This window comes from Phytophthora cinnamomi (genome assembly GCF_018691715.1).
Source record: "Phytophthora cinnamomi strain GKB4 chromosome Unknown Contig53, whole genome shotgun sequence".
NCBI lineage: Eukaryota > Oomycota > Peronosporomycetes > Peronosporales > Peronosporaceae > Phytophthora > Phytophthora cinnamomi.
Genome location: NW_027150986.1, coordinates 3,331,987 through 3,355,562, shown reverse-complemented (window position 1 = coordinate 3,355,562; position 23,576 = coordinate 3,331,987). Strand labels below are relative to the sequence as shown.

Below are 23,576 nucleotides of genomic sequence, written 5' to 3'. Positions count from 1 at the left end.
ATCATGTGGTCGTTGTAACAACGTGGATTATTAGCTCTAGAGACACGGCTGCGGCTACGACGCTCGGAAGCTTGATGCTCGCGCTGATCGTCCGCTAAGAAGACTCGTCGTCCGACTCGTCGCTCGATTGCTGCAGGAATGACGAGAGGCGCACGGGTGAGGGAGACGCGTCCCGGTCTTTCCTGCGAGACGATTTCTTGCTCTTCTTCGAGCGCTTGTGTCGTCGAGAGCGGTCGTCGTCCGAGTCCGAGTCGCTGTCGTCCGAGTCCGAGGATCCCCTTCTGCGCTTGTGGCTCTTCCTGCTCGTCAAACGGCTGTATCAGACGCTGCACTCTCAGCAAGACGACAACGCCGTTGCCGACCGACTCACCTCTTCTTGCGACTCTTGTGTCTGGAGCGTCGGCGCTCGTCCTCGCTGCTCGAATCCTCCGACGACGAAGGGCGCGAGCGCTTCTTGTGCTTCTTCTTCCTCTTCTTGGAGCTGCTGCCTCCCGCCAGCCTCTGCAGAAACAACAGCCACAGCATCAGAGCGCCACCTCTCCACTACTGCCAAGGAAGAGGTCATCAGAGCACCCACCTTCTCCCTGGCGGCGTCCAGCTTCTTCCTGTACTCCTTCATCTCCTTCTCCCCATTGTCGTTCAGGTCCAGCTTGTCTGCGTTCTCCTTCTTGTACTGCTCCCACGTGGGGCGGTTCGGGTCGCTGATGCGGTCGGCGATGGTGCGTTCCTCCTTGCCCGTCACCATGCGCATGAAGGCGTCCATGGTGGCGGACTGCGGCGCTGCAGCTTTACCCCCCGCATGCTTGGGCTTCTCCACTGGCGGCGGCTGTACACAATATAAACACCCACACAGGCTCAGCGACCACAATGCGCCACTAATACCACATTGATACAGGCTCGTACCGCTGCGGACGCCGCTCGGATGGCGCGCTGCCGCTCGAAGCGGTGGTCGTCGATCTGGCGGTCGCGCACCTGGTTGTAGTCCACGCCCGAGGACCGCTTGAGCCCGTACTCGTCGGTGCCGTGCGACCTGCCGGGCGCCATGCTCGTCGTCTGTCAATGCGGAGCGAATGGCTACATCGCATATCCTACCCTCTAGCATATTATGCTATTACACAGGATAATCCGTGGCCGAATCCCCCATTTTGGATCTCTCTCGACAAGAAGCCCAGATCAACATGGTGAGCCTTCGTGTGCCTCTGTTTCCAGACCCTGTGTGCACCTAGGGCTGACGTTTTGTGCCTTGTATGCGCGACCGACCTCCTCTCAGAACTCTGCCAGCCTCCCCCTCGTCCGCGCGCCCCCTGACGCGCTGCGCTTCGGTTTCTACAGCGCCAGCGAGGACGTGCGACCGGTGCACGAGGTGCAGCGTCTGCAGACCACGGTACGCTCGCCGCTCGAGCTGCGTCGATGGATAGTGGACTAGTGTTATGCTAAGAGCTGCGTCGGGTGTTGGTTGGCTGCATTGCAGCACCGCCAGTCCAACTGGGAGCTCAAGATGGCGACGGTGGAGCAGGTCTACGGCAAGGGGGCGGCCATGCGTCTGCGCACGGAGAAGGCGGTGCTCGAGCAGTTCACGGTGAGCAGCTAGCCAGCCTTGGATGTCCTCTTTAAGCTCAAGAAACGCTGACGGTTGGGTGATGTGCTGCTGTGGCTGTAGCGTCTCCCTGGTCTCCCGAGCTCGCACGCGGGCCTGGACACGCTCACGGGCGCGGACGAGCAGATCGACTTCACGGACTTCCTTAACGGTACGTGGGGGCTCTTGGTTTGCGCTAGTATGGGCAGCATCGAGACTGATGCATGTGATTTCTTGTTGGTGCAGACCCCAACGAGCACCCTGAGAACACGTTCCGCGTCCACGAGGCGATGGAAGTGAAGCTCTCTATTTTCTAAGCAGCCACACCAGCAGCGAGTGGCACGACCACATGCAGCAATAAATCAAAGATGACGTGTCTTCCCCTCTGAAACACAGGCCCATGGCGCTCGTGTGAACAAGTCAGCGATGACTGAATCCTTTGCATCCATCGCGGAGTTAGCAGGACGAACATGTAACACGAAGACGACATTGATGATGTGGTAAATCTGTATTCATTCGTATCTCTTATTATTTGGAGGTATTGCTCAACCTGCTGACGAGATCAGTTCATGGTAGCATTTCTGGAACGCTAAGTATTGTAGGCGTTGTCGAGTTTTTATCGTTCATTATCGAGTTTACCTCTTGTTTGGTGTCGGCGACGAGTTTATCTCTGTTTGGTGTCAAACCGGCTGAGACTGATGGCGAAGGCCTGGAGCATGGACAGCGGGTACTGGAAGTCCATGTTGAAGCAGTCCTTGCCTACTTTCCCCAGCTGCAGCAGTACATACTCTTGCGGTAGCGACACGGTGCCTTGGTCTTCGTACACGAAGTCGGGATACGCCTTGCGGTATTGGTCGCGCATTTGCTCGTTGGTCGGCTCGGAGTGGACCAGTTGGAAGTTCTTGACGGATACACAGGTAGCACGGCTACGGAAGTCGACGATGCAGGACGACAGAGGGTCGTACTTGGTCTCGCGCTTGTGAAGGAATACGAAGTTGGACGCGTCCATGACGTTTTGACCGCCCTGCCAACACGCAGCATACTCGATTAGACGATGGATGACTTCACACTTTGAGCAGGTTGATCACGTACGGCGGCTGTTATATTGCGGACGTGCTCTTCCATCATCTGATCACGAGAAAGAGGTCGCCATTCGAGGTAACCTTGACCATTTTCTAGGATAGCTGGGATCACCACCTCCATCTTTCGTGGATATGGCTGCGTGGCATGCCAAACAATTAGGTCACGGTTTCGTCACTTGACAAAACATATGAGTTAGCAAACCTTCTTGGAATTGTGGTATCGAATCACTGCGAGCTCAGCTCGGATGCTTTGTCTGATCTCATCGTCAACCTCACAGTCCGAGTCCAAGTCTTCAGGATTGTCGCCTTGATCGTACAGACAGTACTCAAGCAAGCTAGTGGACGACCGTAGCTTGCCGACGTATTGGTGACTCCGCATCATCCGTGAGAGGAATAGATCGTCTCTGAAGTATAAATCAACACAGCAAGTCAGCATTTTCTTTGATCCAGCTCGTACAACATCGCTCTCACCTGTTCATCGAGATAACATAGTGCGACGTGATGCGGCTAGTAGCTTTCTTCCTCGCATACATGATTGGGCGACCACTGGAGCTGTTAACCTCCAGCAGAAGGGTGTAAATGGGAGCGATTTTGTTCGGACCGCTGTCGTTTCTCTCGATAAAGCACTTGACGATCTGACCGCGCCCACAATCTAACGGCCGCTTCACGAACTCCAACAAATGATCCGGAATATACGGCACGCTCTTTGGATTGAAGAACTGCGAGAGCCGAAACAAGGGTATAAGGATAGTAATGAGCATAGGCAAGCATCGTTCCAGAATAAAATGAAGCGCATACCTGGGCTTGAATCTTCTTGGGCTCGTCTTGCTTGCTACGTCGCCTGTCCTTGCGTTTTTCACGCGATCTCTCCCGATCTCGATCCCTGTCTCGGTCTCTGCTTTCCCTGCCTTCTCGACCACTTTGCTCGTTCGTGCTTTCGTCACTGTTGGTGCTACCTTTATCCTTCTTATCACTAAAGGAGGAAGAGCGGGAGTCGTCACGTTCGCGATCGCGTTCGTGATCGCGCTCGTGGTCGCGTTCACGATCACGTTCATCACGTTCATGATCGCTACCAGTATTATCGTCCTCACGAGGAGAGTGAGATCCGCGCTTCATCTTCCGTAGTTCATCATAGATGTCCTCATGAGTAGCATTTCTCCGCACCACACCCTCTGCATCTTCCTTTTCCTCGTCAAAGTTGTTGCCCTTGTGCTCACTCCTAGCATCACCTTGAGACGAAGAAGTGGATCGACTGGCACTTGGTTTAGCTGGGCCGTGTTTGCTTTCGATGACAATTTCGGGATCATCGTTGTGTTCGATAGTCTTCTCTTCTTGGTCATCTTTGGCCTTCGCATCAGCTCTGCCATCCTCTAGGAACGGGATCTCTTCCACGTCTTCAAACGAGTCATCGATGTTGGCGATCGGCCGCGACGATTTCGCGTTTGCACTTACATTCGGCTTGGCCTCCGCTTCAGTGCTTTTCGCTTCACGCTTCTTGACGACAATAACCTCTTCCTCGGGTACATTGAGCCTGGACTGGGCGCTGAATTGCGCCGCCATGCCCATTTTGGTCGTGAAAACACCAGGATTCTCCTTCGTAGAAGGCGTGCTCAACCGGTGAGATAGCTCATTTTCCTCTTCGGAGCCACGATTACGAGCTGATAACGCTGCGTTTGCGTCATTGAGCACTTCCATTGTGCTTTTCATCACCAGAGGAGGTTTCACAACTGGCGGTTTGTCTGCAGGTGGGGCCTTTGCAGGAGCTGTAGCGGGAGGACGCTGGGTTTGCGGTACCGGTTTCGGAGGCTTGCCAGCTGCAGCTGTGTTGGTCTTGGCTGGGGCCCCTGAGTTGCTCGCCATCGCAGGTGAATCGTCCCCTAGAATATCGACTGGGGCTGCTCTTGGTGTAGATTTTGCATCTACCGGTGGACCCCTCGCTGACGTTGGCGGAGTTCGCTTAGCATCGGGTTTGGGCTTCGGAGGTCCTGCAGGCGCGGCCTTTGTCTCGCCTTTGCTCTCAACTTCACCGGTGCGTGGAGTGATCGGAGGTTTTGCTGCTGCTTTAGGTGGAGCTGTCGACGGTGGAGCTCCAGTTGGATTCGGTTTTGCCGGAGGAGCTGACGATGGTGGCCCCATTAATGAAGCTGCTGTGGGGGGTGCCGACGATGGAGGCCCCATTGGTTTCGCTTGACCATTCGGCGGGGGCCCTGCTTTGGTTTGAGCTGCACCAGGTGGTGAGCCCGACGGAGGTCGTGCTGCTCCGCGAATCTTCGCGACAGAAGCACTGGGAGCGCCTGCACCCGGAGGAGGACCATTAGGCGGTGGCAACGAGGACTTTGAGCGGAATGCCGCTGCCGCGGAACCCCCAGCTTTTGGTGGAGGATTTGACGGCGGTGGCAACGCCTTCTTCTTCTTCGTGGGGTCCGCACTCGGTCCACCCTGCTTAAGCGTACGGGTAATTAGTAAGTGATTAGAACTGCTTTAGACTTGCTTAGTGCTCGCGAACCTTTGCATCTGCGTTGGCGTTTGGAGGTGGGGCCATCTTGGGTGGCGCTTTCATGACACGAGGCCTGCCGTTCACGAAAACCCTTATAAGTAACTAGTCCGAGCACCAATATGCACGAGGTGCTTACGTCGAGGTGGCATCCTTGCTCTCATCGGATCCCTTCTCGTCGGCCATAGCCTTCTTTCTTGTTGCTTCACTCTCAACCGAGCACCGCAATACACCAGCTATGGCGCCCCTCAAGCTACTCCAAGTAACGAACGGACCCCGCGGATCATAGAAACGGCTTTCGTGCGAAGCCTATTTCGAGTTGTTGGTGATGGTCGTCATGGGCTGAGCGCAGCATCCTCTTAGCGATTCACCTATGACTGGCCTGGACAATCCATCCAGCTTTCTACCAAGACTAAAATCTGGGGCAATGCCACGAAGGTGATTGATGGTGCGATGAATCAGTATACCTTGGTATCAGGATACATGTATTTCCATTTGTGTTTGATTCACATTAGTCTTCAACTCAAATGCTTCAACTCGACAATGTTTACGAGCTCGGCCCTGCCATTAATGCTAAACAATGCAGGTCTTCGTGTCGTACAGGCGCTTCATCTCCACTTGGAACAAGGATGTTCTGTCGCTGCAAGAAACGTTGCAAACCCTGCGTTGACATCAGTGAGCACATGACATCAAGTCGATCATCTGGCTCGGAGACTTTCTTCTTCTCATCTCCAGTGGTTGCTGCAGTGTTTCCATTCCTCGTGTCCTGTGCGTGAGAGGCCTCCTTCGTTTCGGGTTCGTCAGCTGGAATCTCCATGGCATCGCCACCGGTGAACCCAAATCCGTCGCACACAAGACTCTGGTCAGGCGCTGCATCTGTAAGGCCTTCATGCATTGCTGTAATTGTCTTGCGTGCAGACTCTCTGAGCACAGGATCATCCGACGCTAACTGTTCTCGAAGCTGGAAAGCATCACCAACCGTGAGATGGCCATTGTTCACCAAAAACTCAACCTGAGCCTTCAATACCAAGCTCTCTTCTTCACCACCGACCTGCACCTCGGTGCTGTTCGACGACAAAGCTGCATCCTTCAGATCAAGTCTCAAAGCCGCGATAACAGACGGATACATGGCTGCATTAGGCTGTGCAATCAATGGGGTGGACTTCTGTGAGTTCAGGTATGAGAAATACTTCATGTAACTAGTCCACCACGTTTCGCCCGCAACAGGCTCGGATAATTTCTTCGACTCTTCATGTTCCAGCTCACGAAGCGCTCGAGCCGCTTCTGTACTCACCCACTCCCAGAACATACCCCAAGTCACAGGTCCTTCAAACGAATCATCTTGAATCACTGCCATGGTTCTCTCATAACCAGTCTCGGATATGGAGCCCATCGCATCGTAGAGCTTTTTCATGAGTTTGATGCAGTCTTCTTTCGAGATTGCGCCCGTAGCCTCCGGGTCGAATTCGTCAAACAAAATCCGCGCCCCGAGCTCTAGCCGATCAATATGTTCCTTCGCATTCTGCTGACTTGTGAAATAGCCTGCTGTAGATGCTGAATACACCTTGGAACCGGCAAAAAAGCCCAGCATACCACCAACAACGGCTGCACTTGTGGCCGCCACGATACCTACGGGGCCAGCCGCAAGTCCTGCTGTACTCCACATTCCCAGAGCCGAAGCTACGCTATATGCACCAATACCTGCACCAGCCGCTGCTGCTGTACGACTAGCGATGACTTCGCCCGTTTTCAGTCGGAAATCCTGCATCATCAGCTGCTCAGTGGTCGTCGAGAGCACACCAAGAGACTTTCGGTCAGTATATCGCTTGCGATAGTCATAGTACTCTTTCCCAATGTCCACGAGGATTGACGCGATCGTAAGTGGCGCTGCTACAGCACCACCCAACGCTGAAGATGTCCTTGCCATACCATTAGCCAGAGCGACACCACCAGCTGCACGGATTCCGCTGTCCAGAGCACCATCACCGCTTGCAGCCACCAGACTCTTAAAAGTGCTACCAGCTTCACCATTATCCAATCGATAGCGAGCTACCACGCGATCCGCTAGATTTGTTCTCTTAGATTCGAGAATGTTGCTTGTTGTATCTTTTGCCAGTGATGCACCCCTCGAAATTACCGATTTCTGAATGTATCCGACCATGAATTTGGAAGCAGCGTAGTGAACAACTGCTGATGACTCGCTTTCCCTCCAGTCTTGCACAGTTGCCAAGCCAAACGGAGTGCTGACAGTCGAACCAGGAGGAAACGCGATCTGCTTAGTTACTAGATTCACGGCTTGTTCTGCATCTTCGCTTTCCTCCACTCTTCTTACTTCTTCCAATGCCTCATCGCTAAAATGAATTGCCACTTCATCCATGAGGTCCATGCAATCGAAAAACTCCTCCTCGGCCATTGCCTCCATAGCGGCATTATCATACTCAGTGGCGCAGTCAAAGAACTCTTCAATCAGCTCATCTTCTGCCGCGTCTTCTTCTTGCTTCAGAGTGACCAAGGCTTTTTGGGCACCTCTAACGAAAAGCTGTTTAGCGGTGCTATCCCCAGTGACACTGCTCGAGTCAGTAATGGCAAGTGTAGATACATCTTTCCTTTTCTTCCGTTCATCCGCTTGTTGGAGAAGTAGTTGTGTCGTATCGGTGTGCTGTGTATTCCGGTGATCTTCTAGCAATAGAAGTAAACAATCGGCTGGCATGTCTCGCACCACTGCTGCCTGGCGCTTCTTCCTCGACATCTCTGAATACTGTGACCACGCATTCACGATCAGCGCGACACTTGCCCCCACAGCGACGGCGCCCCCCACAACTGACACCGTTCGCAATCCGGCATTGGCACCTGAGCTACCTGCTGTTTGGGTGGGTGCTGCAACATCACCGGCGATGATCTCTTCCGGCTCAAGATACATAACTTGCTCATGCTGATCGGCACCGATTCCTACAGTTCGGGTGACACGAATTCTGTCCGGCGCAAAAATGTTGTCGTGGTTGTTTGGAACGAGTCCGCTACGAACGGAAGAAGGAGTACGAAGTGGATTTACCACAGTCGAGCTCGGCGTGGAAAAGCTCGACTTTACCTTCGATACCGCTCCGGAGAGATTATCAATCACGTCCCTGAAAGTAGCAATTGCCTCGTCCAGAGTCATTCCATTTACTGTGCCATTGCGCACAAATTCGTCCTTTAAACTGGGGGAATCGTTCAAATGCGCATCGTATGCCTTCCGTGCTTCAGCGTCTGATAGGACCTCATATGACTCAGCTAACAGTTTAAAAATTTCTTCTGCAGATACTTGTTCCTGTGGATTGGTTGAATTGTTCGCCCATCGGTCTGGATGCCACTTCAGTGCCAATCGCTTGTAAGCACTTCGTATCTGTCGCTCCGTCGCGTTTCGGGAAACACCGAGGCGTTCGTAAAAGTCCATTGTTGCGTTGATTTGAATTGAGTTTGAGCGGCGTGCCACAGCATCCACGTATGCACTCATCAAGTGCTGCAAGATCGCGTTGCCAGTCAAAGTAGAAGTTGAATCATCTTCCTTGTTCAGTGCCTTGATGATAGCATCCGGGTCAGAATAGCATTTGTAATCGGATCCGCTCTTGGAGAGAAAGACGTACGTCCCGCAGGGAGAATATTGGTAGTCAATATCCTTCACCAGATTGAAATCGCGGAACTTTTGGAACGTGTTCTGCAGAATGTTTAAACTCATCGACAAGTACGCCGAACTGGCAGTGGGAACGGTACCGGTGTTCGCAGTTGCTGCTAAATCCACAAAACGTTGCTGCATCTGAATGGGTAGTAAGTGCACCAGTGTCTTCGTTGCTTTCGTGATCGTCAGAAACCGCTCGGTGGTCTTCGCCACCATAGCCGCTGACTGTGCTACATTCAAAATGCTTGGGATGCAATCAAACTCGTTCACGAATGTGATCATGCGCTTGTTGAGCCCCAGGGGTCCCAGAAACGATGCCAAGTCCGTCGAGCCAACGTAGGGAGCTCCAAAACCAATCGCCAGCAAGTGCGGGGTGTTGCGAATTATCGCATCACGCTCTTCTTCAGACAGGCCCTGAACCATCAATCGAAAGTCCAGTCCATCGGTTGTTGCACTAGAATCTTTTGTCTCCTCCTTCTTTTGCTGGTCATAGTCTCGCTTTTCAAGGAACAGCCGCGTCTTCGTCGGCAGGTGCTGGTACACGAGCTCACAGTAGGCCAGCTGCGCAATGCTGCCCCCAATGGAGTGGCCACACAGTATCAGCATCTTCTTGGCCTGTCGCGCTTGGTGGTGAATGTCCTGCAGGTCGAGCCGCTGCGTCCGCGTCCAGAACGGCGCGTGGATCCTCGCGCCACCGAATCTGTGCACGTAAGGCTGCGAGAGCGGCACAGCCGAGCCCACCACCGTCTGCAATACATCTGCGGGTCTAGTGGCTCGCACCGCACAGATCACAGCCAGCTCCGACTGCACGAGCGCGTAGTCGGGCGTGAACGCCAGCACCGGCAGCTGGAGACTGTGCGGCAGCGGGGACTTGCCCACGTGCATCTCCAGCTCGCGGACCGCGTGGTCGTTGGCCTGCTTGTCCGTGGTCGAAGGCTCCGACTGCGTTGCGGACAGCGCCGCACACAGCACGGCGGCGTTCAGCAGCTCCGTCTCACTGGCAGCCACCGCTCGCTCCTGGTCGCTGTCCGCGGCGGTGTCGGTCCACCACCAGGCGCGTTTCTTGGGCTGCGCGGCATTCCCCGAGCTTCTCTTGGGCTTCTTGGCTGGACACGAGACTGCAGACGTTGACGCCATGGCTCGAAGGTCTTGCGATCGACTGGGGCTGAGCTACAGCGGTGTATCTACGCAGCGTGCGATCGCCTTCTTCCAGCTGTCTGTCTGATTTGCTTGAGACCAAGCGGAGTGTAGCCATCTCCGAAAAGAATGCGACATTTGAGAAAATCCACCAATCCGCGAAGAGCTCGAGGGGAGCGCGGCTCATTTTGAAGCTGGTAACCGCTCGCTCGACCATGTGGGCGTCGCTGCTGCTGCTCGTGGCTGCTGCCGTCTCCGGGGCGGCGGCCGAGGACGACTACAAGATGCGCGACGAGGTGGAGGTGGTGGCCAACACGGTGCGTCCACTGCTGTTGCTGGGCTGCCCTTTTGGCGCCGATTGGTGCTTAATTGACTGGTGAACCTTATATTATCTTATAACTTATGCGAAGATCCGCCCGTATGCGAACCCGACCGAGACGTACCAGTACTACAAGCTGCCGTACTGCAAGCCCAAGGAGCGGCAGTGGGACGACCACGACCTGGGCGAGCTGCTCACGGGCAGCCGCAAGGTGGTGACGGACTACCGCCTCTACTTCGGCGTGGACCAGACGTACGCGCAGCTGTGCAGGCTGGCCGTCACGCCCGACGTCATGAAGGCGTTCAAGGACGCCGTGGACGAGGACTACGAGTTCGAGATGTACGTGGACGACATTCGACTGCGGGGTCAGGTCGGCTACCTCATCCAGGAAGGCATCCGCGAAGGCATGAAGCTGCACTACTACCTGAACACGCACCTGCATTTCGACATTGCCTACAACAACGCGGAGGCGGAGAAGGGCAAGAACAAAGTACGTGAGGCCCGGAGCTTGCTGGAGAAACGACGACTCACTTCGCTGTGCTTTCGTTTGTGATGTTCAGATTGTGGCTGTCAACATGACTATGGCTTCGTCCGACCCAGATCTCGAGTACCACTACGCACTGTCGCCCGAAAACATCGCCAGATCACCGGAGGCAATTTTTACATACTCGGTGAAGTGGCACAACCGACCAGATCTGCTGTACGAGAACCGCAATGTGGAGAAAGAGCTGGTGGAGCCCGATGACTTGGAGCTGCACTGGATTTCGGTCATCAATTCGTTTATCCTGGTCATGATGTTGACGGGATTCCTATCGATCGTGATGCTCCGGATTCTGAAGCGGGACTTCTCACGCTACACCGATCTGGAGGCCGGGGACGAGCATTCGCTGGAGGATGACTCGGGGTGGAAATTGTTGCACGCAGACGTTTTCCGATTCCCAACGCACTTGAGCGTGTTCTGTGCACTCAACGGCGCCGGTGCGCAATTGTTCGTGATGCTGTCTGTGGTTTTAGCGTCCTCGTTGCTGGGGATCGTGAAGCCGAACAAGCGCGGTGGAATGATGACTGCATTCATTGTCCTGTACGCTCTCACTGCTGGTGTCGGAGGATTTCATTCTGCTCGAATGTACCGTCAGCTGGGAGGTCAGCGATGGGTGTGGAATATCTTGATGTGTGTGCTGGTCATTCCGGGCCCACTGGTTGCCATTTTCTCGTTTCTGAACTCGGTAGCAATTTGGAACGACTCATCAGCAGCCCTGCCGTTCGGGACGATCATGATCGTGCTCGCTTTGTTCATTACGGTCGCGTTGCCGTTGACAATCATCGGAGGCATTGCTGGACGAAACTCCACGGGTGAATTCAAGTCACCGTGTCGCACCAATAAGATCCCACGTGAAATCCCTTCTGTGCCTGGCTACCGGAGCCCCTTCATCCTGATCATTGCGGCTGGCTGTCTTCCGTTCAGTGCAGTCTACATCGAGCTGCACCACATTTTCGCTGCTATATGGGGCCACTCGATCTACAAGCTTTTCGGCATCTTGTTCCTGTCGTTCATCATGCTGGTATTTGTGACGGCGTTCACGACGATTTCGCTCACGTACATCCAGCTTTCGTCCGAGGATCACCGCTGGTGGTGGCGCTCATACGTGTCAGGTGGCACGACGGGGCTGTTTGTACTCGCCTACAGCGTTTGGTACTACACGAGCATCGCGGACATGACGGGCTTCTTCCAGGCCGCGTTCTACTTCGGCTACACGAGCATGATGGCCTACTGCTTTTTCGTGATGCTGGGCTTCATCGGATTCCAGAGCTCGCTCTTCTTCGTGAACAAAATCTACCGGACAATTAAGGTTGAATGAGGAGTATCGCGCAATGTAGCGCGCTCAATACCATTGCATCCACCGCTTCTTATATTGTTTCCTACTACTTGAAGTAGCTAGGATTAATCACCGGCGGTGATTCACTGACCTGCTAACTGCTCTTGGCATTAAGATTCATTTGCTGCATCGGCATTTGCTCTACGCGATGCTCGTCACAAGACAAGCTTGACACAGGGATCCTCTCCGTGGATACGCGTCTTCTTGATTGGCCGATCCGACGGGATGAACGGACACGGCATAGGCATTCCACAAGCAGCGCGGGGCCAAGCGGCATGAAGGTAGTCAAGGCCATGGCGCAGAGGGAGCCTCCGCCGCGGTGGGGGTACTTGACGTTCGTGGTGGGCATGCTGTACTTGCTGCGGCGCGCCAAGATCAAGGACATCCCGCGAGAGGTACGCTTGCGCTCGCTGGCCTTCTCGGCGCCAATGTATTGACGGCTGCTGCTACTGCTGCAGAATGTGCTGAGCTTCTTCGCTGCGATGCTGCCCACGGAGCTCTCGCACAACTTGCTGGCCGTCAACGCTGCCATCATCTACAACCTGCACAAGTCCAAGAGGCCCGTGCTGTCCGAGTGGGTCGGCTCGACTGCTGCTGTCTTGCAATGCGTTGTCATGGTCCGGCTGGCGAAAGTGTACCGAGAGAACATCGCCACCAAGCACGTGATCCGGGACGCAATGCACGCCTCCGATGTGCCTTCGGACAGCGTGCAGCGCATTGGCGAGATCAGCTGGAAACAGTGGCTGGCCGTGTTCTTGCCCGTTCCTCAGCCTGTGGGACTCTCGCTGGCATTTCCTGGAGTCGCCAAGGTGCAGACGGTCGCCTATGCACACGTAGGCAAGAACAAGACTACGGGGTTGCTCATGGACGTGTACAAACACCGAGATACACCGTCCAATGCTCCGATCGTGCTGTATATTCATGGAGGCGCCTGGGTCATGAGCACACGCGAGACGCCTCCGCTCCCATGCCTTTACCAGATTGCTGCTCGTGGGTGGGTGGTGTGCGTGTTCGACTACCAAAAGTCCCCGAAGATCGCGTTCCCAGAGCACCTGATCGACGCCAAGCGCGCCATCGCGTACCTGCGCCGAAATGCGCGCGAGAAGTTCGATGCGAACCCGGACTACATCGTCGTCGGAGGGGAGTCTGCTGGCGGTCACCTGGCGAGCTTGGTGGCGCTCACTGCTGCCGACAAATCGCTGCAGCCCGGGTTTGAAGAGGTCGACACCAGTGTGCGTGGCTGCATCGATAGCTACGGCGTGCACGACTTCAAGGATCGCCACGGTGTGTACTTTTACAAGGACAAGGACCACATCTTCGTGCGCTTCATCGAGCTGCTGGTGATGCAGAAGAAGATGAGCGACGCCGACGAAGAATGGGAGAAGGCGTCGCCCGTCGGCTGGCTGCGCGAGGAGAAGGAGGGCGAGCTGCCGGCCGTGATCCCACCGTTCCTCGTCTCCCACGGCACGCTGGACACGCTGGTGCCGTTCGGCAGCTCGCAGGTCTTCTTCGAGCAGCTGCAGCTGTACCGGCAACGCGCCCAGCAGGCGCCATTGGGCGGCGTCTGCGACGTCTTCCTGGAAATCCCAGGCGCGCACCACGCGTTCAACTACGTCATGTCCCCGCGCGCGATCGCCCACGGCCAAGCCGTGGTCGCCTTCCTCGACAACCTGTACGGCAAGACCAAGGACATTCCATTGTCGAGCGTGACTGACCTGGACCCTCAAAACTTGGGTGAGCTGGCGGAGGCAGCCACAGACGCCGCGGTGGCTGTCGCCGCCACGGCGCGACTGTGACACATAGTGTAGCGTAAGGTGACCTACCTCCTAGTGTACGTGGCCAGCGTGGCAACTGCTTCAGCTTTCCCAAGCACCAATTACACTTTTTTTTTGTCGACTAAACATTTTTGACTGGGCGTCATCTGAGATCTGTATTGCTCACGTCGGGCAGACGGCCATTTCCCGATCTCAGTCCACCCAGTGCAGTCCGCCGCCGTCCATTGCGAGGTCCTCCCTTCAAGGGAGTTCGACAGTGGCTACCGCACCACCGTCAGCACCACTCCACGCGCCGAGATGAAGGTCATCCAGCCCGAGCTCGAGCCCGAGCCCTCGCCTTACTTGAGCAACGAGCGCCTGACGCGCTGGGCGTACCTGGCGCTCGCCGTCTCCACGCTCTACGTCGTGGAGCGCGCCAAGAACAACAAGATCCCGCGCGAGGTGCGCAATGAGCTGCAGTCACGCACCTGGCGCACGCACCGTTTTAATGATTTGACTTGTTGTGCGCGCAGAATTTCTTCGGGATGGCGGCGTCGCTGCTGCCCACAGAGCTGTCGCACAAGATCGCAGTCATGCACGCGTGTCTGATGGGTTTCTTGCTCAAGAAGAAGATTCCCATCTTCTCGCGCTGGAGCGGCGCGTTCGCAGGCCTCGTGCAGTGCGTGGTGGCCGCTAATCTTGCGAAATGGTACCGACAGAACCTCTCCTCGAAGGAGGTCATTCGCGATGCCCTCGTAGCCTCCGATATCGCGCCGACGCAACTGGAGAACATCGGCCGAATGTCGTTGAAGCGCTGGCTCAGCGTGTTTCTGCCGTTGCCCCAGCCCATGGCCGTATCGCTGAGCTTTCCCGGAGTCAGCAAAATCCGCACGGTCACATACGCACACGTGGGCAAGACCAAGACCACGAAACTACTCATGGACGTTTACAAGCATCGAGATACACCAGCCAACGCGCCAATTTTCCTTTACATTCACGGTGGAGGTTGGGTCATTGGCGATCGCCGGATCCCGCCGTTTACCTGCGTGTACCAGGTCGCTTCCATGGGCTGGGTAGTCTGTGTAATCGACTACCGACTATCGCCAGGAGTGGCTTTCCCCACGCACTTAATTGACTCGAAGCGCGCTGTTGCTTATCTCCGCCACAACGCGCGTGAGGAATTCGAGGCGAATCCAGAGTTTATTGTGGTGGGCGGCGAGTCCGCTGGCGGACACTTGGCTAGCTTGATGGGTCTCACTGCCGATGATAAGTCTCTGCAGCCGGGTTTTGAGGAAGTGGATACTAGTGTGCGCGCGGTGGTCGACAACTATGGCGTTCATGACTTCACCGACCGGCATGGTATCTACTACAGCCGCGACAAAACGCATGGACTCATTCGCTACCTTGAGTTTTTGGTCATGCAGAAGAAGCTCAAGGGCAACAGCGAGGACTTTGAGCGTGCGTCGCCAATTGCCTACCTGGATGACGAGCGGGCAGCACGTCGTCGAGATATTATTCCGCCGTTCATGATCACGCATGGAACTCACGACAACACCGTTGCTTTCACCGACTCGCGCGTTTTTTTCGATCGCCTGCGCCACTTCCGACACAACCTTCCCCAGAGTATTTCATGGTACCAGGATAAGCAGCTTGGTGGTGTGCAGGACGTCTTCGTCAAGGTACCCTATGCAAGTCACATGTTTAACTTTTTGTTGTCTCCGCGAGCATTAGCGCACGGCGACGCGGTCTGCGTCTTTCTGGACAACGTTTATCGGAAAACCAAGGACACACCCCTCGAAGGTCGAATTCTTCCCAGCCACGTCGAAGATATCGCACCAGCCACACATACCAGCGAAGGGCTGTCTCCTGCCTCGATGGCGAGGTTGTGACAATGCCATATCCAAGAACGAAAGTACATGTATAATCACGCAATGATGCTATTTGTTACCAGTCTTGAGGCGCCTACGGAGTCTATCCACTAACCTTTAGGCGCGCATGATAGATGAAAAGCTCGCTCGGGTACTCGAAGGTCGCGAAAACCTGGGAGTTTGCTGCTCGCGAAACTTCCTGCACGTCAAACGTTTGGCGAAGCTGCTGCAAGAAGCTCGCTTCGATCGACGCATTCCGCGTCTCAAAACTGAAGAACACGTCGGTCGTCGACGACACCAGTTCATGCAGCGTTTTGATCAGCAGCAAGAACGCCGAAGCGTGGTACAGTACATCCGAGAAAACCACCACGTCGGTACTCTTCGTCCACGTCGCTAGACGGCCGCCCGATTCAAAGGTTTCCCCCCATTGGCACTTCTCCACCGTCGGTGCATTAATTGAGCCTTTATCACGGAAATTCACGTCCACATTCTTGGCAAGCAGAGGCAGCGCGTACGCCTGATCGGTGAGCACGACCTGAGCTCCGAGCACAGCAAGCGCCATGCCGACGAGTCCGACGCCCGCGCCGAGCTCCACCACCTTCTTCCCTCGGAACTGGAACCGGTCCCCACCGTCCACGCCGCCCGTCGATTGGGCAGCCTTGGTCTGCAGATAGTCCGCCAGCAGCAATGCGGCATCCCAGACGCAGTGGCCGTGCGACGGGTACGCCGGCGTGCCAGCGCAGACGTCTCGGTCCTGCACCGCAGTCAGCGACACCTGCTCGGCTGTGCCTGGCACCTTCACCAAGTACGAGAACTCGCGGTCGTCGGGCCGTCCCCACAGGCCGTCGCCCGAGTCGTCCGCGTCTGTCATTGCCAATGAAAAATGCAAATGTAGCCATCTACGTCGCCTCAGCTACCTTTAAAACATTATATGTGGCCTGTATAAATCGTTAAAAATGCGGAATGATGCTCATCGATGATGGACCACAATCCGCAACGAGACGAGGAGCCCCACGCGTGTCATCGGGCGCAGCTCGGCGGTCGCAATGAATTCCGGTCCGCCGGTGCTCGCGCACGAGCTGTGGGCGTTCATCGAGGCCTTGGCGGAACCCCCCGCGTCCCCCGCGCAGTCCCCCGAGACCCAATTAGAGCGGATCCAGCAGCAGGCACGCGATTTGCTGGCCAGAAGGCGCGAGACCAACGGAACCGACGAGTTCCCAGCCGCCCCCGCTCCTGCGATTGCTGCGGCCAATGGAGCAGTCGATGGCGGAGACAGGAAGCATGAGAACCACGCCGTGGCGACGACGTCCGAGGCCCAAGAGAAGATGTACGAGGCCGTGAACGAGCGCATCGCTCGCCGCATGATCGACGGCGTGGAGCAGCCCAACCGAGGCGCCGCAACCGCCAGCACCAGCGAGGACAAGAGCGACACGCTGTCGGACTGCACGACGACCACCGAGACCTCCAGCGTCTACGGGATCCACAACACGTGGGTGGACCTCGCCACGCTCTACTCGCTGCCGTTCGTGATGAGCGACAGCAACCGTCGGCTCAAGCCCGTGCCACCGCTCAACATCGCGCAGGAGCAAAGCCACTTGAGCAAGATCTTCCAGGAATGCCAGCGTGCAGTCCACACAATGCGGGCGGTGGCGACGGTTGATGCGCTGCGCAAAGTGTTGGATCGTGGAGTGACTGTGCTGCACTTCAGCGGGCATGGAGGCCGCATTGTTGGCCAAAGCCAACATCTAATGTTCGAGGACACGCAATGTTCTGGCTTGGCGCACTTGGTGGATTCTGCTACCTTGCGGAATATATTGAACAGCGGTATGAGTCCTTCTACCGTGGAGGAAGTGAGTATCAGCGAGAATAGTGCGCTAGAAGTTGTCGAGGAGGATGGTGTACACCAAGTAAGTGATCTTGGCATTCTGCCACGGACCCCATCTACGGTCTCGTCCTCTCGCAGTTTGGATGGTCGCCCTGGGATGAATGGTACACTCAAGCTGGTATTTGTGTCGTCATGTGACTCGAGAGATATCGGTGAAGTCTTCATCCAAGCCGGTGTAGCACACGTTGTGTGCGTGCGATCAGAGGGTAGAGTGCTCGACGAGTCGTCGGCCATGTTTTCGTACTCGTTTTACCATGCAGCTCTCACCGGGAAAACAGTTCAACAAGCGTTTGAGATCGCTCGCGCTCGAGTGAGCGCGGAAATGCGGATCCCCGATGGCGAGGGGGACAAGTTCGTGCTGCTGGAATCATCTCAACTACACGCTGAAACATGCCCACTTTGGTCCAGTGGGGATTTGCCGCAGACAATTGAAGTGGATTTTATGGAGAAAACTTGCAGCTGTACTGCTTCCACGCAGCAATTCGTTTTTTCCGACATATCGGTGGGCAAGTGGGTAGACGTCAGTCCGTCCAACAAATTTGGCAAGACTCTCCCTGCTGTATCAGAATCGTTCGTAGGTAGAGAACAGGAACTGCACATGTTAGCAGAGCTTGTCAACACGCGGCGTCTTGTGACGTTGCGGGGACCGCCTGGAATTGGTAAAAGCACGTTATCGATTAAGTTGGCTCATTTCCTGGCGGACCGCAATGCATTTCCCGATGGAGTTGCTTTTATTCGTTTGCGTGGTGTCCAGTCACTGGAAGGAGTGGAGTCGGCCATCAAGAGTGCACTGTTCCCGGAAGGTGGTCGCGAAAAGGACATGCCACTCGATCAGGCGCTTGCTAATACAAAAATTCTTCTTGTAATGGACAACATGGAAGACCCGATCAATGCGAATCCGTCGGCTATTCGTGATTTTCTGTTGCAATTGCTGCAAAATACGCCGTCGTTGTCGTTTTTGATGACTGCGCGGCAAGCAATGGGCGGTGGTATCAATGAGTTCGATGAAAAGGTAGTGTCACTCAATCGCTTGTCACACTACCATGCTGCAGATTTGTTTATCAAGAAGTCCCCGCGCGCTCTTCTCGTGTCTGAAATTGGTGATATTGATACAAGCAGAACACAATCAATGTCCACGTCAATTTTGGAGGCTTTGGTTGCTCATCCTTTAATGGCCTTCCTCGATGGTCACCCCCAAGCCATATCTCTGTGCGCACCTCTACTCCAGGATCGATCTCTTTCTGAGCTTACTCGCGCTGTACTTAGTCGCGGTGTAAACGAATTGCAAGTGGTGGGTCTGGCTTCACATGACCGCAGCGCACTAAACACTCTCGTCGCTTCGCTGGATGTTTCGCTGGAGCAAGTTCGGATGCACCATGGGCAAGACGCTATTCGTTTTTTTGCTCTTCTAGGGTTACTCCCGGCTGGAGCGATGCCGGCAGACTTTAAAAGTTTGTGGGGAAGTAGTTGGGAAGGATTGGTGGAGACGCTATTGCGCTTTTCACTTATTCAACGGAATCGTATCCCAGGTTTTGCACTTGCGAAGCGTGGTCTACCCAAAAGAAGTAATTCCACAGCCGGTCCGCTGGGAAGTAGTGGCAGCAGCTCCAGAAGGAATTCCAGATCACGCCATTCCTCGAGTCGAGGGTACGATAGTTCTTTGCTGGTAGCTTTGAAGTCGTACAGCGACTTTATCAGTAATGCTACTGAGGTATCTGGTAAAGTGGACAACGCCGAATACGAAGTCCCAAATGGCAGGGGAGGATCTCGTCGTGTATTGAACGATAGAAACATGCTGAATTCGCTGACACGTAGTGGACGTGCATCTCGCGTCTCAGAACACGTTGAGCGCATGGATGACCAAGCAGAACTCATGGCTGTGTGTGTTTCGTATTCGACATTCCCGTTCATTGCAAGTTACGCTCGGAGTCTGTTGGGCGTGTATGACGGAGATGGTGCGAAGAACGAGGTGTTGGAGTCACTTTGCGTTGCTGATCGAGATCTGTTCCTGTATAATACGTCAAAGCACTTCCGGAAAGTCAGCTTCTGGGTCTTCCAGCACATCTGTACGCTGACAATCCAATCCAGTGCCGCCTACTTAATCTTGGATTTGCACGAGTCGAACCTGTGGATGATCCTGGATCTCCATATGCGCATTATTGAGGAGTGGCAGACGGAAAACAAAGCATCATCTCCCAGGCCAACAAAAATATATTTGGATACTAGCTCGAATGCAGACAGCGGTAATGTCGATGCCATCAACTTGCGAGAGAAGGTCGCAGGTTATGTGATGGACGTAGCGTGCTACCTCGCACACTCTCTGTTTTTGTCAGGACGCCACCGTGGCGCTTGGAATGCGGCTAACAAGGCACTGCACATCGCCAAGCAGCATAAGAACACTCTATGTCAGGCGAATATTCGGAAGTTGATGGGTGTTTTACTCACAACTGAGACCAAGTTTGACGAGGCGAAAGCACAGTTTGGTTCTGCGCTCATTTTGTATAAAACGGTGGGGAACAAGATTGGCCAAGCGGCATCTTTAAGCGCGATCGGCATGATCCACTCCCGGAATGGCAACCTACGAGGTGCACACAATTGCTTTACAAAGGCACTGACACTGTACGAATGGTATAAACACTCGCTCGGACAGTTGAACTGCCACCAGCGACTCGCAAACTTGGAGAAAAAATTACGCGATGGTGATGGTTCAGCTCATATGAATGGACCGAATTCGGGCCATAGCCATCATTATGCAGCAACTCGGCGCTTGCAGGGTGACCTAAACCGAAAGCGCAACGGCGAATATATTGTCCGTTGGGTGGGGCACGAAACAAGTTTACTGCTGGAATTGCCGTCACCAACAGTTGAAGATGACACTCAGTCTCGTTCGGGAACTTTAGCCACAATTTCGCCAGGTTTGCCCTTCCCACTAGGCACTGCCGCCAAGGCTACCGCTCCAGGTGTCACGAGTACTCCAAAGAAGGGAAAACCCAGCTCGCTCATTGAACAGAAGGAAAAGGACCGAGTAGTTTCTGCTGTCAACACGATCTCTACTTTGGCAGCGAGCGCTAACACGAACGAGGGCGACAAGTTCAAGAACAGTAGTTTTGCCAAGAGAAAAGAATACGACAGCAACATCCGGAAATCCGCCGCGATACCCAACACAACAAGCTCGACCTCAACACCTGAGCCGTAGTCGCCGTAGAGTTCAAAATTGTTTAATGTGAATAATATGCCGGTGGACAATTACCACTCGCCATCGCTGTCCTCAATTGCATCGTCGACCTCTTCCCGGATGGAGAGGGTATCAACTGCAAAGGTGGAGCTACATGCGTTCGACTGGGTCGTGGGCCCACCGGCTTGATCCATAAGGGTCAAAAAGGGTTCTACTTCAAATGCGAAAACATCCCCAGTGCATGCATATTGAAGCCCTAATTCTCCCCCTCGCGTTGCCTGTAGCATTTCCTCTCTTCGAGAGACTATGCGTTGCTTCGCAGCGTACGTTCGTGGTCGCGTGATCGGTCGAAACGCCTTTGGGGCAGGGTTTTCGTTCGTGACAGCTACAGTCCGCATAAGAATGGCCTGAGCAACATCCCTTGAACGCTTGAAGGCCTAGAGTTTACAAAAAACGTCATTCGATAAGAACTCGATATACAAGTATGAGAAATGGAGAAGCATACCTCCGAGTTGCTAACACCATTGTACGATTCGGCGACCATCACTTCGCACAAGCTCATCAGCTCCAGAGCGCTAGAAAGGTCTTCCACTTGCGAAAAATACGCAATGCTGTTCTCATGGACAAGCCCAAGCGCTCGATCGAGAGGCATCGCCGAAGCATCGAAGATCTGGTCATAATCAATTTCATCTGCACCACTCTTCATTTCGTGTTCATCAACGGACTTGTTCAGCAGCAGTTTGCCGTGCAGCAGTTTTCCAACCACGTGAAAGTCTGAGAGAAATGGATCTCGAGCAGTGGAACTTGCGGATTTCGACTCGGAAGTTCCAGTTAACGCACTGCTCATCTTGACCTTCTTGCTTGCAGTTACTTTAGCTTTCTTCTGAGTAGGATTTTGCGATAGCTGCAGCATGTTCAGCGCGTGGCGCATATCACCATTGCTGCTGTCGATGACCTTCTGGATATCCACCGGTTGAGAAGCACAGTTCTCGTGTGCTACAACGCGGGTAAGATTTTTCTTGAGCTGTGCAGATGTAACTGTATTGATGTTGATGACCGAGGTGAGTGGCGAATGGATCACCTCGCGTGAAAACTTCCGGCTCAAATGATCCAGATCAATCTTGCTTCCTTGGACGTCACTGTAGATACAAACGACAGGATAGCGGAACCCACCAACCGGATCTACTACGTGCTGATAAATGCGTTGAAGTTTCTCCTCATACTGTGACGGATTTTTCGACCATGACTGCGGCCAACTTTCAACCAAGATTAACTGGCCGGAGTCACTTGATGAAACGTTAGCGCTCTTTGAAATTTGCTGACTGCTCGATAGCGGACGTTTTCTGCCAATAGAAGAGGTATGTCTCGACGTGGCCATTGGAAGTGCTGCGTAGGCCGAAGAACGATGAATGAAGTCTGAAAAATCGTCAACACCTGATACCTGCGGTAGCCAAAAATCCTCTCGCAGCATCCGTTCGTAGTTCAGCTTCCCAGCAGCCGAGTTGTCTTCCCACTCCTTCACAAGTAGTCCAAGTTTCCGCGCAATGCATCGCACTGCCGTCGACTTGCCTGACCCCGGTGGACCGCACAAAAACAGCAACCGCTTCTGGAACACACCCGCCGATGGCGACGCATTCCTCTCAAGCCATTCCGAGACTTCCTGCACCTTCTTCTTGTTCACACAAAGCTCATCCACGGTCTTTGGAGCGTACAAATCAGCCCATAGCCCCTTGTTAGACGCCAATGTTGGTGCCATCCCAGAGGCTTTGCCGTTGGATCTGTGCGCACGTGCAGCCTCACTGTAAGACGCAGCAGAGGCGACACTGGCTGCATCATCGTCACTGCCATTGTCGCTGCTGTCAATGACCTCAATTGGTTCAGTATGCGCGCCTGATGACGCCTTCTTCTTGCTCTTCTTCTCCGTTCTCTCCACTGGCTGCGAGAGCCACTGCGACAGCTTCCGCGTCTTCCGTGGCGGTCCAGGCCGCGCGCTCTCGCACAGTTCGCACTTGGAGGCGCTGGCGTCTTCATTAACAAACGTGCACATTTGGCACGCCCATGCTTCGGCCTTCTCCTTCTCCTTTTCCTCCTTTAATCGCCGAGTATCTTGCTGTAGCTCCTCGGATTTGGCCAGCAGCTCCACGTCCGAGCCGCTGCTGCTGCCGATCGACTCGCGATCTCGCTCCGCCCTGTACAGCATCAATACAGCAGCATCACGCAACCTTTTAGTCGGCTCACGACCCTCTAGAGCCTGCTGGAAGTGCGCGCTTACCGCTGTCGGAGCCGCCGTCGGCCGCGCTGCATGGCTGTTGAGCTTTAACCTTTTTGAAACTTCAAAAACTGGTACACGCGGTACCAGTTACAGCGGCGGGCCACTGAGTGTGATAATGACGATGGAGACTGCGCAGCCGGAGGAGACGAAGACGGCGGTGCCAGCGACGACACCTGCTGCGCTTGAAGACTGGAAGAAGAGCCTCAACGAGCAAGAGAAGGAAGAGATAGAGCCCTCAATCAAGAGGTAAATATTAAGGAGTTTTGTGTGAGGAAGTCGACGAAGTACAGTGTTTGACGAATATCCCGCTCTACTGTAGTGTGAACGAGTTTTCCCAAGACCTTGAACGAGTTCGAGCGGCGATGAAGAAACTGCAGCAATAGTTTGCCATTGGACGACGACTACTGTTGTTGCAATGTACGCACACGCACTAAAGAACACATTTGTTCGTATTTTATAGTTTTGAACGAAATGAGTGTGAT

At 54.4% G+C, this 23,576-nt stretch overlaps 10 protein-coding genes across 13 annotated transcripts; 5 read left to right on the top strand and 5 right to left on the bottom strand.

Moving 5' to 3' along the window:
* Positions 1-94: 94 nt before the first annotated feature.
* IUM83_00984 (lysine methyltransferase METTL21D protein) lies at positions 95-1,044 on the bottom strand (the record flags this gene model as incomplete). Its single annotated transcript, XM_067924811.1, has 4 exons — positions 95-299; positions 371-501; positions 578-826; positions 904-1,044. The coding sequence occupies 4 exons, from the start codon at positions 1,042-1,044 to the stop codon at positions 95-97; spliced, it is 726 nt and encodes a 241-aa protein (XP_067789344.1).
* Positions 1,045-1,178: 134 nt separating this feature from the next.
* Positions 1,179-1,893, top strand: IUM83_00983 (Proteasome maturation protein; the record flags this gene model as incomplete). Its single annotated transcript, XM_067924810.1, has 5 exons — positions 1,179-1,181; positions 1,271-1,354; positions 1,472-1,579; positions 1,661-1,748; positions 1,823-1,893. The coding sequence occupies 5 exons, from the start codon at positions 1,179-1,181 to the stop codon at positions 1,891-1,893; spliced, it is 354 nt and encodes a 117-aa protein (XP_067789335.1).
* A 347-nt stretch (positions 1,894-2,240) lies between these two features.
* Positions 2,241-5,338, bottom strand: IUM83_00982 (Tub family protein; the record flags this gene model as incomplete). Its single annotated transcript, XM_067924809.1, has 7 exons — positions 2,241-2,600; positions 2,669-2,794; positions 2,861-3,062; positions 3,130-3,377; positions 3,457-5,097; positions 5,165-5,228; positions 5,292-5,338. The coding sequence occupies 7 exons, from the start codon at positions 5,336-5,338 to the stop codon at positions 2,241-2,243; spliced, it is 2,688 nt and encodes an 895-aa protein (XP_067789336.1).
* A 361-nt stretch (positions 5,339-5,699) lies between these two features.
* IUM83_00981 (Chaperone protein DnaJ) lies at positions 5,700-9,944 on the bottom strand (the record flags this gene model as incomplete). Of its 3 annotated transcripts, none has more annotated exons than XM_067924807.1 (2): positions 5,700-7,680; positions 8,776-9,944. In XM_067924807.1, the coding sequence occupies 2 exons, from the start codon at positions 9,942-9,944 to the stop codon at positions 5,700-5,702; spliced, it is 3,150 nt and encodes a 1,049-aa protein (XP_067789339.1). The 3 variants fall into 3 exon arrangements, with proteins under 3 accessions (XP_067789339.1, XP_067789338.1, XP_067789337.1); XM_067924806.1 differs by lacking the exon at positions 5,700-7,680 and having other exon boundaries at positions 8,921-8,945; positions 9,034-9,944; XM_067924808.1 differs by lacking the exon at positions 8,776-9,944 and having other exon boundaries at positions 5,700-7,664.
* A 215-nt stretch (positions 9,945-10,159) lies between these two features.
* On the top strand, positions 10,160-12,122 carry IUM83_00980 (putative endomembrane protein 70-like protein; the record flags this gene model as incomplete). Its single annotated transcript, XM_067924805.1, has 3 exons — positions 10,160-10,261; positions 10,355-10,753; positions 10,824-12,122. The coding sequence occupies 3 exons, from the start codon at positions 10,160-10,162 to the stop codon at positions 12,120-12,122; spliced, it is 1,800 nt and encodes a 599-aa protein (XP_067789340.1).
* Positions 12,123-12,415: 293 nt separating this feature from the next.
* On the top strand, positions 12,416-13,936 carry IUM83_00979 (Isoprenylcysteine alpha-carbonyl methylesterase ICME; the record flags this gene model as incomplete). Its single annotated transcript, XM_067924804.1, has 2 exons — positions 12,416-12,535; positions 12,599-13,936. 2 exons carry the CDS (start codon positions 12,416-12,418, stop codon positions 13,934-13,936), a joined length of 1,458 nt encoding a protein of 485 aa, XP_067788763.1.
* Positions 13,937-14,212: 276 nt separating this feature from the next.
* IUM83_00978 (Isoprenylcysteine alpha-carbonyl methylesterase ICME) lies at positions 14,213-15,783 on the top strand (the record flags this gene model as incomplete). Its single annotated transcript, XM_067924803.1, has 2 exons — positions 14,213-14,356; positions 14,428-15,783. 2 exons carry the CDS (start codon positions 14,213-14,215, stop codon positions 15,781-15,783), a joined length of 1,500 nt encoding a protein of 499 aa, XP_067788929.1.
* Positions 15,784-15,865: 82 nt separating this feature from the next.
* On the bottom strand, positions 15,866-16,633 carry IUM83_00977 (protein N-lysine methyltransferase METTL21A; the record flags this gene model as incomplete). Its single annotated transcript, XM_067924802.1, has 1 exon — positions 15,866-16,633. The coding sequence occupies one exon, from the start codon at positions 16,631-16,633 to the stop codon at positions 15,866-15,868; it is 768 nt and encodes a 255-aa protein (XP_067789033.1).
* Positions 16,634-16,808: 175 nt separating this feature from the next.
* Positions 16,809-17,785, top strand: IUM83_00976 (Mediator of RNA polymerase II transcription subunit 7; the record flags this gene model as incomplete). Of its 2 annotated transcripts, none has more annotated exons than XM_067924801.1 (2): positions 16,809-17,669; positions 17,726-17,785. In XM_067924801.1, 2 exons carry the CDS (start codon positions 16,809-16,811, stop codon positions 17,783-17,785), a joined length of 921 nt encoding a protein of 306 aa, XP_067789032.1. The 2 variants fall into 2 exon arrangements, with proteins under 2 accessions (XP_067789032.1, XP_067789031.1); XM_067924800.1 differs by having other exon boundaries at positions 16,938-17,669.
* A 463-nt stretch (positions 17,786-18,248) lies between these two features.
* On the bottom strand, positions 18,249-23,126 carry IUM83_00975 (Cell cycle checkpoint protein RAD17; the record flags this gene model as incomplete). Its single annotated transcript, XM_067924799.1, has 6 exons — positions 18,249-18,297; positions 21,150-21,259; positions 21,328-21,596; positions 21,663-21,780; positions 22,264-23,011; positions 23,095-23,126. 6 exons carry the CDS (start codon positions 23,124-23,126, stop codon positions 18,249-18,251), a joined length of 1,326 nt encoding a protein of 441 aa, XP_067789035.1.
* Positions 23,127-23,576: the final 450 nt, after the last annotated feature.